A 15,564-nucleotide genomic window follows, 5' to 3' on the forward strand; every position below is an offset into this window, starting at 1 on the left:
TGAAAAGGAAAGAAAAAAAAGGGGAGGGAAACAGCAACCTTTTTACACACAAATAACATCCTAGGAAATGACACAGCTAGTATGAAGCTGGTGTTAAATACAACAGTTCTATTCCAAAGCCTACTGAAACAAATGAGAAAGTGCCAACGAACCAGCTTGCAGTCTGACCTTGAGCTCTGTTCTGAATGTCTCTGCTAACCAAGTAACAGAAGGTAGTCAGAATGAGAACAGCAGAGGCACTCAACCAGTAAGGCAACACCACCATTATTTGCATTTGTGTTACTATAGCACCTGTACTCTCAGCACCATTTAACATAATCATAATCATAGAATGGTTTGGGTTGGAAGGGACCTTTAAGATCATCTAGTTCCAACCCCCTGCAATAGGCAGGGACACCTCCCACTAGAAGTTAGCTCAAAGCCCCATCTAGCCTGGCCTTGAAAGTCTCCAGAGAGGAGGCATCCACAGTAATGTCTGATTTCACTAAAATCTCATGGTGAAAAGCAACTCATATCCCAAAGCCCTAAAAAGACAGGTGTGAAAAAGAGAGAATAAAGAGGTGAAGCAGCTTCTCTAAGTCTTTAAAGCTGCACTACGGCCTGAATGCAAGAGCAAATTCAGGGCTACAGAGGGCCAGGCCAGCTCAGAAAATCTGTGCAACACATAACTCTCCCAGTCTGCAAAGAGGGATCCTTCTTCTGCACCATCCAAGGCTGTGCTCGCTCTTGAAAGATTACCAGGGAACCAGGCGATGCACAGCAGGATTGTGGACCAGACATTGAAATCCTGACAAAGGACAACTCAAACTAGTAACTGAATTAATTGCCATGCACACCTTGACTTGTAAGACTCCAAGCACAGAAGTCTGCTTTGGTTCAGCTTTTACTGTTCTCTTTAAACCTGCAAACCTGAAAAGACCTGCAAGCAGGAGCAGAAAAAACAATTTTTCTTTTCCATGTACCATTAGCCCTTGTATTTCTGCAAACAGCATATGAATGAACACAAGTACTACAGCAGGAGACAAACATGAACAAAAAGAACACCACCTAATTCTGCTAAGAGTAGCACATCAATAGTAATGCAATCTCTTGATTATCTATTCTAAAAAAAAAATAAAAACCTGTGGCTCATATTCAAAGGTTTATGCAAAATTGTGCCAGCATTAGTGCTGGTGCACGGATCTGGGGAATGCAGTGTCAAAAGAAGTCTGAAATGATGAGTGGTGTTGAGGATATGGGAATCCATGGGTGGCCAGCACAAACCAGACTATATCAGGTTGACAAAAGGCATATGTCATACACTGCCTTAGAAATTCCCACCAGAGGAAATGAAAGAACAATTGGGTCCTCTGAGCCAAATGGATAGCAGACTGGCAGCACCTCCCTGGGGACTGCCCTCTTCTATGGAGCTCAGCTTAACAATTGTGTAATATTGCCAGAAGTAAGATGAGGTAATGAAATAACCTCCCCCTTCAACCTTTTGTAGCTATTTTGTTAAGGGACTGTTTTAAGCAGTGGAGGAGAACAACCAGCAATGGATGGAGATGAAGCCCTGTGTTACTCTGGAGGTCCTGTGTCCAAGCGTGCTGAGAAAGCCAGACAAAGTCATAGGAATGCTCACTCATGCGTGGGCCTGACTGGGATGCAGTTCTCTTTGTAGCACCTCAAATGATGATAAGTTTTACAGTTGTGATCAAAATAATGTTGACAATGCACTAATATTGTGACTGTTGCCAAACAGTGCTTGCACAGTGTCAGAACTCTTCTGATTCTCACTCTTCCATCCTACTGAATAGACCAGGGATGCACAAGAAGTTGAGTGGGAAGACAATCAGGCAGATAACCAGAACTGACCAAAGAGACTATTTAACACCTTGCTCAGCAACAAAACAGAGGAGAGAGTAGAGTTAGATTACTAGCCTTTTTTGTTATTATTTTTTTTACAGGGGGACTTGCTAGGCATTTCTCTGCTCATGGGATGAGGTAAGAGATTTTGCACCGCTTTCTTTTTTTTGTTCTCCTTCTTTATTATCCCACTTTTGTTTTGCTTGTTAGTTTATTTCTTCCTATTCATCAATGAATTCACTTTACTCTTCTCATTCTCTTCTCTCCTTCCCTCAAGAGTGCTTCTGGGGGAAGTCAGAGAGGGACTGTGTGGTTTTAGCTGCCAGCCAAGATGAGCTTATCATAACTCTCTGTTATCTTTGAAAGTTCATAGGGATCAGAATGAGTAGAAAAATGTGCTCCAGCTCCCAACAATAAGCTAAGGTGGGAAGCATTTTTAGAGAAACTATTTCTTAGGAAATTCTCTCTATCGGCTTTACTTAATACAGATAGGCAAACTGAGTCATTCCATGTCATGCAAAGCATTTAAATATATTTATGTCAGTCCATGACAAACAAGGAACATTAAGTTATATCTGGGAATAATTGCCCATGCAATCCTATTAACAGTGAGGTTGCACACTGAAGTTGTAGCAACAGAAGCACTAGCGTGGCCACTGAGATCCTTGCTATATGGTAGCTTCCTCCCTTTCCCACATATGCATATAGCATAGACACAGCAGCTTCTTTGTCCAGGCTCTGGCACAGAACAGAGAAAACATACTTTCACTTCTGCTCGATGCATAAACCTTTCAAATTTTTGTTGCACTGTGGGAAAGAACAGCAAACATGTCTCAACCCTGTGGGTAAGGATGCAGGAATAATCACTTCTCCTTAATCACACCAGGTAACTTTAGGACCAACTATTGACCACAGGTGCAATGCCCAGTGCACACATTTTTTGCAAAGGGAATCTGTGAGGGAATGAAGGGAATGAAACATGAACTTTTTGCCCCTCAAAAGAATCCAGAAAGTGGGTTCTTAGGGCAACATCACTACTGCTGTAAAGCAGTGAGGTACACTCAATTAAGCACCTGCTTTCCTCATGTGCTTTCTCTAGCCAGTGGCCACCAGATAGGAGGAGATGGAGAGGATCCTTCCCATAGCTGCTGGCTCATCTTGTGTTGCATCTGAAGTCAGCCAGAGCTTTTGTGACAGCAGGTATCAGTATGACTTCAAGATCCATTTTTCACCATTTGAAGAAATCACACTTTCCTACAATAAGGTGGTGATTTGTCTGCTTTCCATCATGAGTATTTCCTCTCATGTTATTAAATGGCTTTTTCATGTCCCACCTCTCTACTGAGAGGTACATGGCAGCAAGAAGCACCTGCAGGCTTCCATTTGCTCTGTGGTATCCCTTGAACATAATCTCCCTTATCCAGTATCTACAAATAACTGGCAATTCCTTCTCCTAGAAAAAAAAAATGAGTAATTTTAATTCATTTTCTGTACCAAGCATATTTTTAAACGGGTGTCTTTGACCACTGTATGGCTGTTTTCCTGTGTAACATTAGTAATGAACACAAGATATGTTCAATCTTGCCAGATATTTCACTGGACCATGGACAACAATGTCACTTAATCACATTCTAGTGTTCTTTTTCTCAAGAAGTCTTCCCTTGTCCGGTCTGAAATCCACTGAAATAGCCAAATTTCCAAGCCCCTGCATGTCTCTATCAGAGCCTGAGTAGGGCAGCGAGTGATGTTTTCTGCCTCCCACTGAGCATAATTTCTCATCTGAAATAAAGTTCAGCGTGGGGTTGAGGTTGTTTTTTTTTCTTTTATCAGAAAAATGTTTGGTATGTTTTTCGTGACATTTCTTCCCCTGACTACATTTATCATTATCGTTAGAAGAGAACACTGAGACATGTTTTGATGGCACTCGAAACCAGTGGGAAAGGAAAAAAAATAATAACATCACTGGTGCAAATTCAAGTCTGTTTACTTCATAATCAAACTCAAGGTGGTGTGTTAAGAAATACTTAAGTGGAAGCCACTGAATTTCTGGAGATTTTCACAGCTCCTCTCACATGTCTGCAAACACTCCAACCTAAGTGTACTCTTCCCTTTCCCGCAACGTCTCAAGCAGCAATGCCCTGCCAACAGCATCCACAGTTCCAACAACGTGAGGCCAGTTTTCTTTACTCCTCCAGAGAGCAAAGAGCTGTTCTACAGCTCTGAATTCAAATGCAACAGCCATCTGAGCCCTATGAACATTGTGCCAACTCCTCTGCTGGTGAAAATGGTCATCTCTTACTTCATTGGCCTTTGTTCCTCTCCACTTCCCATTTGTTCCTCCTTAAGCAAAGGGAAAGATTAACATTTTTCTTTTTATTTTTCTGAAAGGAAATGGGTTTTCTTACCTGTCTAACCGTAACTGGCAAGTTGTTCGCAATATGTCAACTATGCCCTCACTCTTCAGCTGTTTACAACAGACACTAGTTGCAATAAAGCAGCCCGTCCTCCCGATGCCTGCACTAAGGGAGGAAAAAGGAGAGAGAGGCAGCAAAGATGTTAGAACGGCTTTGGAAACTTTCTTGTTAAACAAATGCCCTTAAACCAACAGTCAAACCCCATTATCTCTTTCCTCCCTCCAAACCCGGAGGGATGGGTGCTCTTGAATATGAAGCCTTAACTAGGAAAAGGTAATAGATCCAATGGAACACATAATTCACCACTGGAGTGGTGTGAGCCACTCACACCAAAAGGCTTCAGGTTTTTGTATTGCACATAGAGAGATAAAAATGTACTACGTACTGTCTCACCTAATGTCATTGAACTTGTCAAAATAAACAGTTAAATAGTATTTCTTGGCTAGATGTGCTTTGAAGGCAACCACTGTTTTAAGGGCAACCTTTGCTTTGAGATTCTTAACCCTAACAGCTTCTTGAAAACTATTTTCATTCATATGTACAGTTAAAAACTCTTGCTTAAATGATTGGAGCTAACAGCAATATGTCAAGTACAATTACATTTGCTCTCAAATCTGCAGCCTATTATTTCTCTGAATTAGCAAAGTGAAAGAACAAACTCACCAAAATTCATCTTTTCTAAACACCTTTGTATTTGATTCAGTCTTTATTAAGTGACCAGAATTTGTTTTATTTTGAAAGGCACAGTGCTATGAAAGCTGTGAATTCTTATCACCTTATAAAAAACTAAACAGCAAATTCTGACAGTCCCTCTTGTATGTTAAATAATTATAATTATCTGTAAGAAATCCTGCTTTCATTTAAATTGTGCTCAGGTCACAACACAAAAACAATGGTAACAAATGTATAAGCAACAATGGAGTCTACAGATGGCTGCTACTAGCAAACTCTTAATTCTGTTTTTCTTTGAGTGTATAGACTTTGAATTCAGCGTTTATACTTGTTAGGGAACCTGCACTAGTATCAGATGCATTTGAATTGTTTTAACTTATATTACAGAGTGATTGAGGCAATTCAATGGAAATCTGCTGGATGAACTTAGTCCGGAATCTCAGCCTTCAAATAACTGTGATGGCCTTCAAATACCTGATCTAAAGATTTTGTGCCTTAAACTCTCTGTGCCTCATGCCCTGATATATTTTTTTTAATTTGTTTATCAAAATTTCAAACATTTTCGAGTGCCATAATCAAACAGGCTACAATACATACCTATTGTATAAAGGTTCCCTTCTATAGATCTCAGTATCTTGCAAGGAAAGGGAACAACACTCATTTTTGTAGAAATCTAACAACACTGAAACATCACTTGCCCCAGACCAAGTTACAGAGACAAAGTCATAATCCTTCCAAGACTTCAAAATAATCCACTGGACTTTATCTGGACTACTAGTTTACTGTCAAGGAAGATGCTTTTAAGAATTTCTTCACGATTAGACTCGTTTTTAACATCACTGAAGGACAAAATCACCATGATTATGGTTCTACTGAGGATCTCCCACGGCAGTAAAAGGGGCAAATTGCAAGTACTATGCAGAATCCAAGCCTCATCCAATTACTTGCTTGCACACACCACTCTCAATTAGAAGGAACACATTAAATTCCTTCCTGGAGAAAACACCTGCAACTGAGGATAATCTGAAATGGCTCTGGTCCTCAGCTATCACAAAATACGTCATAGCTTCATCACCATATCTTTTTATGGTTATTTTAAGTAAAAATGACCTATTTTCCCCATACTGTGATGGATTCATGGGCACGACACCATATAAGAGGAAAAAGCAAATATGCAAGTCAAGAGTGCCATGGTGATCAGACTCTTCACCTGCAGCAAATACCAATTCTCAAATGAACTCTTAAAGAATCATAGGTTTTCACAGAATCACGCAATCATAGAATAGCAGGAGTTGAAAGGGATCTCCGGAGATCATCTAGCCCAGCCTTGCTGCTAAAAAAGGTTACCTACAGTAAGTTACACAGGAAAGCATCCAGATAGGTTCTGAATATCCCCAGATATTCAGAGGTCCAACAACCTCTCTGGGCAGTTTGTTCCAATGCTCCGTCACTCTCAAAGTAAAGTTTTTCCTCATGTTCAAAGTGAACTTCAAGTGTTTCCATTAGTGCCCGTTGCTCCTTGTCCTTCTGGGCACCACCAAAAACTCACCCACTTGACACCCACTCTTTGGATATTTAAAGCATTTGTGAGATCCCCTCTCAGTTTTCTGTTCTCCAGTCTGAACAGTCCTGGGTCTCTCAACCTTTTCTCATAAGGGAGATTATCCAGGCCCCTTATTTTTGTAGCCCCCCACTTGACTCTCTATAGAAGTTCCCTGTCTTTCTTGAACTGGGGAACTTCCATTGCAAAAGGGACCTTGTTATAAACCATTTCTTATTTTTCTCTGAACTTTTCCTATTTGTCAAAATTTGGTTTAAAACACAAGCAGAAAAAGTAGACGCAGTACTTTATTACATTGAGAGGAAATGATAACCCTACATTCCTTACTGACTTTCCTTTTCTGGATTAAAAGACTGTATTTGACCACCTGGGTTCAACATTATACAAAGAGTCCACATAACCAACTGATACAATCTCCAAGTCATTTTTTTTGAGATGCCTTCTTTCCAGGAAACCAGAGCCCTAAGTAAAACATCCATTTATTTAGACTAGACATGTAATCTTGTTATTAGCTGCACTAAAATGCACATTCTAAGTAATCAAATTCATCAAACAATCAAGACCTGAAAATATCTGATTCCAACACTATTTAGTGTGGCATTATATGATCATTTTCTTAATGATTTCTCTGTATTTCCTTATAGGTGGATCTTTGACCACACTGGGCTATGCACCATTCATGCTAGAGGCTCTTTAAAAAAATGTTCCTGTTGTATAATAACCCCTTTACCATGATTTTTAGATAACAACTATCTGACATTTCCTAGAAAATGTTATGCAAAATTAGGTGAAATTCCTTACAGAAACTCCAAAGGCATGTTTGGCAAAATGTACTTTTACTGAAATTATGGAAAATTATCCTGATAGCATTACTACATTACTTAACAGACTTCCTTTTATTTACCTGCAATAACTGTTTTGAGGATTGAGTTGTGCTATTCAAGTAATCACATTTAATCTTACTAAATGCTAGCAAAACAAGACTTGTTTAAAGCCCTCTTTAAAATATATATTATTATTTTAAGTTAAATGTTCTCATTTTTCTGCTTGCATGCATCTTCCTACTCAGTTTCACCCACGGTGTGTTTAGTTTTGGTAAGGTAGCATTTTTAAGATCATCAAATGCATATATTTCTGGTAAAGCAAATGAAATAAGGTTGTTGTAACTTATAACTGAGCCAGCAACAACAACTTCTGTCTACAGATCAATCTGTATCTGCATGCAACAGAAAACTGTTATTAAATTTTAGAAGTTCCAAGAAAATTTAAAGCAATTGGACCAGATCTCTTGCAAGTCTCTGACCAATGGTTCAACAATGACAGCATCTGCAGTGAGCCACTGTGTGCAAAGCAGTCCTCCGAGTTTGCATACAATGCTTATTCACCTGCAGTGAACAATCACTGGAGCGTTCTTCTCTTCTGCACTCTGCATTGCCTCTTCCACTTCCAGTACTAGCTGTAACAGAGGAGGAGCTTGATCTGGTGTCTTCTGGTCTGGCCAAGATGTGTACCAGTAATGTTTCAGGTTTCTGACCTCTTCTCCTTTCTGCAATGCAGTGAAGACAAACATCACAAAGTTTTTTTTAAAAATTTTAATTTTAAAGTCATACTGAAAAGTAATCTTCAAGAATGAGATGAGTAAATCTATGCTAAAGGAAACAACAGATGCAAATGACAAGCCACACAGCACAAAAATCTGGACTTCAAAGACTGCATCTACACTTCAGCAAACTGCCTCAAGAAAAAAATAATCCCCCCCCTTCCCCAAAGGAAGGCTCTTTTAGCGCCAAGAGCTGTGTGCAAAACAGTCTGTTCCCTCTTGACAGATTCATTCAGCAGAGCTGGAGCTGTACTTGTGACATAATTGCTTTCATAATATATTTGACAGGCAGAGAGCCAGAAATCATATCTCTGTCTTTGATTGCTAGCTAGCTAGATGAGGGATAAGAGATGGGAGATTATTTTTCTCTCTTTTCTGACAGACAAGACTCTTATCAGTTTCCTGTCATTTACACTCCTCTCTTTGACATGGTGACAGATTCACTGGAAGGCGAGAATTATATCTAGATGCAGTCCGGGACTTCTTATGAGATACAAATTCTCATTCCCTCCCTCTGTGTTTCAAGCATGGACATGAATATAGCAAATGTGCCTTTTACCTTTTCTGAGTGCCAAGCAGCACTCAGTGCTTCTGATTTTGTGTTCAAAGTGATGTCCTTCTGCCTGATTTCTAAAGGTGCCAACCAGCAACATACAGGAATTTGTCTTACTCTTTCAGTCATTGTATAAACCAGTTGGCACAGGACTATGCAAAATAGCTGCACAAGGTCCAGAAGGTATGTGTTAGTTTCCATGACCTTTCCTCAAACACGTGGCCAAATAAGTTTAGGATGGGTGGGGGTGGGAGGAGAAGAGCAAATTTAACACAGAGAACTGGAAATCTAGACTCCAAAGTCCCTATGACTATCAGTCAATGGATGACAGAAGTGCTCCATGACTGCCACCTTCCGTCCTTCTCCTGGGTTGGAGAAACTTTGCATAGCTTCACTGTAAACTAGATTAGGGAAGAAGTGATCTAATTAAATCTTTTTCAAATGGATCAACTTTCCCCTTTGGCTTAACACAATTAAAATGTGACCAGTTTTGTGAGTTATCAGCATTTCAGCAGAATTAAGCTGTATATTGTTCTTGAAGCTGCACTGCGTGTTTGGGATAATTTCTATTTAAGGTCAGGGCAACACACTTGTAACTATTATTTACTTCCTGTTTGTTGGAAAGCATGATTTTCTCCTTGCTGCATGAATGACAGATCTTCCACACTCCCAAGAGTATATAAGCCTTTGAATTCCACAGAACATCACCAAAGAGTTCAGTGGATTAATCCACATGTGTTGTCTGTATCATGACTTGCAAATGCTGCTAAGAAGCTCTCAGTGGAACAACATATCACTATAAATGACCAGTTGTAAAATTATAGAATCACAGAACATCCTCAGTTGTAAGGGACATGGATCATCAAGTCCAAATCCTTGCTACACAGAGGACCACCCAAAATCCAAACCCTATGGCTGAGACTGTTGTCCATATGGTTCTTGAACTCTAGCAACTTGGTGCTGTCATCACTACCCTGGGTAACCTGTTGCAGTGCCCTATCACACTCTGATGAAGAATCTTTCCCAAATCCCCAAGCAGACCCTCACCTGATGCAACTTCACGCAGTTCCTTTGGGTCCTGTTGCTGTTATGAGGGAAGTGATCAGTCAATGCAGAAGACACAGGCAGAATGAATCACCAATTTCTTCCATTGAGTAAAGCCTGTACTACTACAATTGGCCTGGAAGTGTTTAGATTGTATATATGCAGTCTAAATCTTACACTGCCTATATTATTGTAGTTTTTGGGGAACTGGGCAGAGCTGCAGTAATTAAAAGTGAGATTTGTACATTAGTATACTGTGCAGAAGATTTCTATACAGCTCTCTATTAACAGTCCTGTTTAAGAATTTAGATAGCAGAGTTATTTTAAATACCTTTGAGTGATTTACCTTTAGGGTGATGAGCCTTAAACGGTAGTCATCTGCTTGTATGACTTGGTTAACTATGATTTCTATTCCTTCATAGGTGATCTGTTCCTCTGGCCAATATTCTGTGCATTTCTATGTGCAATAAAAAAATAAATCTAGTTAAGCAGACATCAAGGGAGGCTCATTTTTACCTCTCTGAAATTGGATTTGTGCATAGATGAATATGAATGACAGTTGTTTCTATAATAAGTACATGTTTTCAATTTCTATACAAGGAATATATTTCTAGTGATTTTTCCTGCATTCGTAACAGCTTGATAGCCTGATAAAATGCACAAATCAAATAACAACTAACCACTTCTTTGAAATACATACTCTCATATTTATGCAATTTAAAAACATTCTGAAGCTCCACTAGAAATACCAGAAGCAATTTGCTTATATTTATTATAGCCTGTGTTTTTAGATTAATTATTTTCTTAAGATAATAAAGATCAATACAATACAGACTTGTTATCTATGCTTCTGTGCTGTGCATAAATAAGAAAATACAAAATACATATTTCATACTTTTGTTGGAGGGTCATTGCTCTCTCAATATAATATGATCATGCACATAAGTGTTGTACAAAAGAATATGATTTGAGACACTTTGAGAATTCTGCATCAGAGCTAAGTAACCAAAAGGATGCAATAGCTGTGAGAGATACATTTGATTTTGCTAAAACACAGGCAGAGATGCATCTAGAAAAAAGTGACAATTACAGAAGCTGAAACTTTGGTTCATTTGCAAATCTGAATTGTGGTACTGATAATATACACAATCTGTAACCACTTTTATCCTGGAAGGACTGAAAAATACTTTTTTTTACATTGCTTTCTCTAAGGCAATCAATATGCAGAAGAGACAAGCACCTCAACATGGTGCAGGGATTGTTTCATGGACAAGAAATGACATGAACAAGGAAGGGTCTAAGAAAAAGGCTCACTTGTGATAAAGGAAGAAGAAACTTCTTGTTATCACAGGAGAATGAGAACATGCTGTTGGACAAACCCAGTTAAAGAGAATAGTTGTAAGATTCATCTCCTACATGACAGCATGAAATCTTGAAGGAAGTTAAATCACACGTTGCCCTCATCCATCAGAAACAATTCCATTTCAGGAGAAAGACTAACAACAGAAAAGTATCTTGCTACATTACTGAGTCAAAATTTGAGTGGGAGAAACAGTGCTGTTCCATCTGCATAGCGCATCAGTTAATAACCTACTGGGAATGTGGCCCACTGTGTTTCTGTAAAATTATTTACGCAGATTGCATTTTCACTTCCTCTCCTCTTAAAGTGCAGAATCCATTGTAAAAATTGTCAAGTGCGCTAGCAGCTATCAATAGCACAGACATTGCTGTGCTTAAAGGAATGGAGTAAGATTGCCCACTCATTTCTGTGGGCTGTCTGTCAGTTCAGATTAGATGTGACAGAGGGCTGAGATACAGAACTCCGCACTTGTACATTAGCAAAGCCATTGAACAGAGCAGGAACACAAAGCCATAGCAGAACAGAGGTCTTGGTTTTGAATCTATGTACTTTTGCAACTTGTTATTATATTAATATGCATTATGGAAAAAAGGAAGTGAATATAGGAGACACTCACATGACTTACCCTATATTTATGGCCGAGAGTCCTGACACTTTTTAATTTTTGACACTAAACTTATCAGAAGAGATTCAACAGTTCTCTTCCTATATATAGGCTGCAGCAAGCTCCCCTCATATATAGTGCCACAGTGCTGCATTGCACTGCTTTCCACAGTGTGGGTAGGAGGAAATTAGATAAAATGTTATTTTGTATTCCTGCTATTCAATCTTGCTATGAAAACTATAGTGGAAGAATTTCTTAACAAATACATCATTCAGGAACGAAGTTTCCTCTGTCTCTTTCTCTTTTTTTTTTTTTTCTTTTTTCTTTTTTTTTTTTTTCTCTTGAAAGCAGTTCTGGTACATTATATCACAACATTTCAACAACTTATTTGCCACAACTTGGCAACTCTGATTAATAAGCAAATTATTACTTCAGCACTACCTTTCACGTAGAAACAGATGTACATTTAAAATGTTAGTAAAGCAAAACATTCAGAACAGCAACATAGCATATTTTGGATCAGTAGTGCGCTGAGAGTATGCATCTAACCAACCAGCTGAAATAAGGATGTTTTTTATTTTTAACTTGCAAAGCACGTTAACTCTGTATCTGTCTTCTTCACACCTATTTTTCCCCCCTTCCCCCACTAAAAGTCATGCTGAAGTGATTTACTCCACACCTGGTGAAAGTTAAAGGTTTGTGCAAATGCACAATGATTGTCACTGGGTTTTTAGCTTGCTCTTAAGGCTGTCTGTATGTCTGTATTCTTGGGCTTTTAAGTGTCTGAAGCATCTTCACCAAAGAAAGTCTTTCATCTAAACTCCTAATGAGTTTACAGGGCCAGGCTTTGACAAACACCGCTGTTGCAGTTTAAGAAATACCATTTGTATCTCTCCACTACATTTTACTGCCAGAGGCGAAGGGAGATGTAAAGTCCAACACACCCAGACCCTAGTTTGACATTCTGTGCTGGCAATGAAGGTGGTTGAAGATCAGTCATCCACCTGTGAACTGAAGACCAAACATATAGCTATTCACGCTCTACTATGGGCCAAATATTTTAGTAGGTAAGTTAGTAATGAACAGTTGCAAGTCAGTAGCACTTTTAACTGCAAATAAAAATTGTGTTAAGCGTGTTACCAGAAATACTGTGACACTTTACTTTCTGCAAGTAAATATAACATTTCTGTATCTTAATTTCTATATTTCAACAGTATTTCCTAGACATGTTTCAGGAAAATGGCCTCCATACCCAAGTCAGCTCTAGTTGTTGATTACTAAAATACCATCTTCCACAAGTCAGGGACAGCTTCTCAGAAAAGTGGCTATAGACATTGAATCATAATAAATGCAAGAAAAAAACACAGACACTGTTGATTGAAGACTAGACTAAACAGAGGTAGATCAGAAATCTTTTTGATTCCTTTAAAGAAAACTTCAAGTGAGCAAATAGAGTTCAGTTTGGAAAGACTTCAGGTCATCTGGGAAAGGAAAAATGGCAAAACCAGCAGTTGGCTAAGTCAGAGGGAAAAACAAGACTTTCAGTAAATTATACTGAAAGAGAAGAAGCCCACATTTTCTCTAGTCCTAAAGAATTTGATTCTTGTTCTGATCGTTGAGGCCACTGAACTAAGTTCAGTTCTCTTATTCGCTTAGCATCTGTGCCAAAATACATCCAGAGTACAGAAAAATCTATACTACGTGTAATACCATTACCTCATTCATCTCTTCTATATTGGTAATCATGACAATGATGGGAGAACGCTCCTGCCACACCATTCTCCAGAAATCGCTGACAGTGTTAACTATCGGTCCCTGAGTAGCAATATATACCTTTTCCTCTCCTCCATAGCCCTGCCAAGAAAACGACAAGAGATCAGTTTTAATAGGGATGTCCACTCCCAATCTTGAAGGTTCAATTTTTAAAAGCTGGTTGGAATAAAGACACTGCAAAATCAGTTCTTCTCTCCTGCACATATGTACGTAGAGCAAAAGCATTATGTTGTCGTAGCTCCAGCAATGAGAGTCCAGAGCCTTGAAGTAACTCTAGCCACGTCTACACACTAAGGCTGATCTTCCAGCATGCAGTTCAGATCAACTGACAAGCAGTTTGCATCAAGAAGGGCAGAATTGTATTTTTGTCTGGTATGAACCTGTAAAATTGCACTTAGAGATATAGTTTTCAGATAATATAAGCAAGAGAGAGCAATCAGGTCAGATACAATGCCTTTAAAAGTAAGTGGATGCTGCAAATCTGTTTACATTAACATTGGCTGATAGAGGCCAGGCAGACAGACTGCTGAGCTCTTACCCTGATGTAGTTAGCATTGATGTAAGAGCTAAGGGGGTCGTCCTGATCAGCTGAGGTAAGGCACACTCTGCTGTGAGGATCTGAAATGTGTAAACAGATGAGCAATTGTTTATCATTTGCTGACAGAGGAGAAAGAGAGTTACAAGATAGTTTTGTACAGAGAGACATTTACACACATTTGTCATCAGAACAGGCGTCAGTGACCTTGGGAAGATCCAGTGTTAAAACATTAAAGCAAACAAAGTGAAGAATGATTGGGGTCATTTAACTTTCTCTGATAATTTTACCCACTCTGAAGCCTGTTTAATTCTTCCTCTTGTAGAATCAGTGACCAAAGAGACTCTAGAACAATATCAATTCCCTCGACCAGTACTAATTAGCAAATAGCAACAATACACCACTAAAAGAGTATAAAAACAAACAACAGATAACATCTTCATTAAAAATAAAATGCAGTCTGCTCAAAAACCAGGACAAAACAATAAATATGCAAAAATAGTATGATATTGGGCCAAGCAAAAAGGACCGAACACACCATTGTTTCTACTGTACTATAACACACTTGGTATACACACTGTCCTGAGACAGATCTGATTCATGTTATCTATTATAAGATATTAGAGTCACAATGTTATGTGATCTACAAAGCAAACATGTTAACAGAGATATTGTTTTATAAAACAGAAGTACTAAAACTACTGAATTCTTCTGAAATACAGTTCCTTCCCAGTTCACCTCCTTAGTGCTGGTGAGATAGTGAGACAGGAGATGGTCTGCTTTTTAATGACTAATTCTGCAAGCCCACAGCAAGTTGCACCTTAAAAAGGCAACACTAGTTGCCAGATACTTAGATCTTACTGGACTAGGTAGTGAAGTATATATTTATACTTGTATAAAGTATCCTTGCTCAAGCTCGGGTAATGACTACATTATTTTCCCCCTTCTAAGAACAGCAATATGTTGGCCAGCACATAGTGGATCTCTAGGAAGAAATAAAAGTGCTCTATCAAGTAAATTAACAAGTGCCACAGGCTTCTAAGTGAGGGCTTCTTTTGGTATTCAGCTACAGTAGAACTTGCTTTACTTTTCAGCATGGACTGTTACAGCTGTATCCATGAATATTACAATATTATTATTTGGTGTTAATGTAGTACTTATACAATATAACTGTTAATGTAGTATTTATTTTACAATAGTACATTAATGAACAGTTCTGTTTCATTCAAGAGAAGCCTACTTGTGCATCGCTGATAAAAGAGTGTGCTTCTGAGAAAATAACTGAACTGAACTGCAATTCTAAGAAATATATAAACAGGAATAACTCATGCTTTTGAAAATGTTATAACATTTTAGTATTATCAGAATCTGTGGCATGAATTTCAAATTTTCAATGAAGAGGCATTTGCCCAGAGGTTGTGGATGCCCTGTCCCTGGAAGTGTTTAAGGCCAGGTTGGATGGGGGGCCCTGTGCAATGTGATCTAATACTTGATCTTGTGGTTTAACTCTTCCTTTTACAGGGAGGTTGGAAGCTGATAATCCTTGAGGTCCCTTTCAACCATACTATGATTTAAGCTAAATCAAATTGCACTCCTAACAAAC

General features: G+C 38.7%; 1 protein-coding gene across 18 annotated transcripts in view; it reads right to left on the reverse strand.

Annotated features, from left to right (window-relative positions):
• Positions 1-15,564, reverse strand: part of PTPN5 (protein tyrosine phosphatase non-receptor type 5) — a 102,835-nt gene that overhangs the window by 15,089 nt on the left and 72,182 nt on the right. For 17 of the 18 annotated variants that reach the window (XR_004169852.2, XR_016466723.1, XR_016466722.1 and 14 more), the window contains 5 exons: positions 13,965-14,044; positions 13,370-13,507; positions 10,036-10,146; positions 7,878-8,038; positions 4,251-4,364 (listed from right to left, as the gene is read on the reverse strand). Coding sequence is in view for 11 of the 18 variants with exons in the window: in XM_031613999.2 (XP_031469859.2) it covers positions 4,251-4,364; positions 7,878-8,038; positions 10,036-10,146; positions 13,370-13,507; positions 13,965-14,044 (604 nt within the window). In the remaining 7 variants the exon portion in view is untranslated. Of the gene's footprint in view, positions 1-6; positions 4,186-4,250; positions 4,365-7,877; positions 8,039-10,035; positions 10,147-13,369; positions 13,508-13,964; positions 14,045-15,564 lie in introns of those variants that run through there. The other variant, XM_090140561.1, reaches the window with a different exon arrangement.

Source organism: Phasianus colchicus, chromosome 5 (genome assembly GCF_987193195.1).
Source record: "Phasianus colchicus chromosome 5, bPhaCol1.hap1.1, whole genome shotgun sequence".
NCBI classification, from domain to species: domain Eukaryota; kingdom Metazoa; phylum Chordata; class Aves; order Galliformes; family Phasianidae; genus Phasianus; species Phasianus colchicus.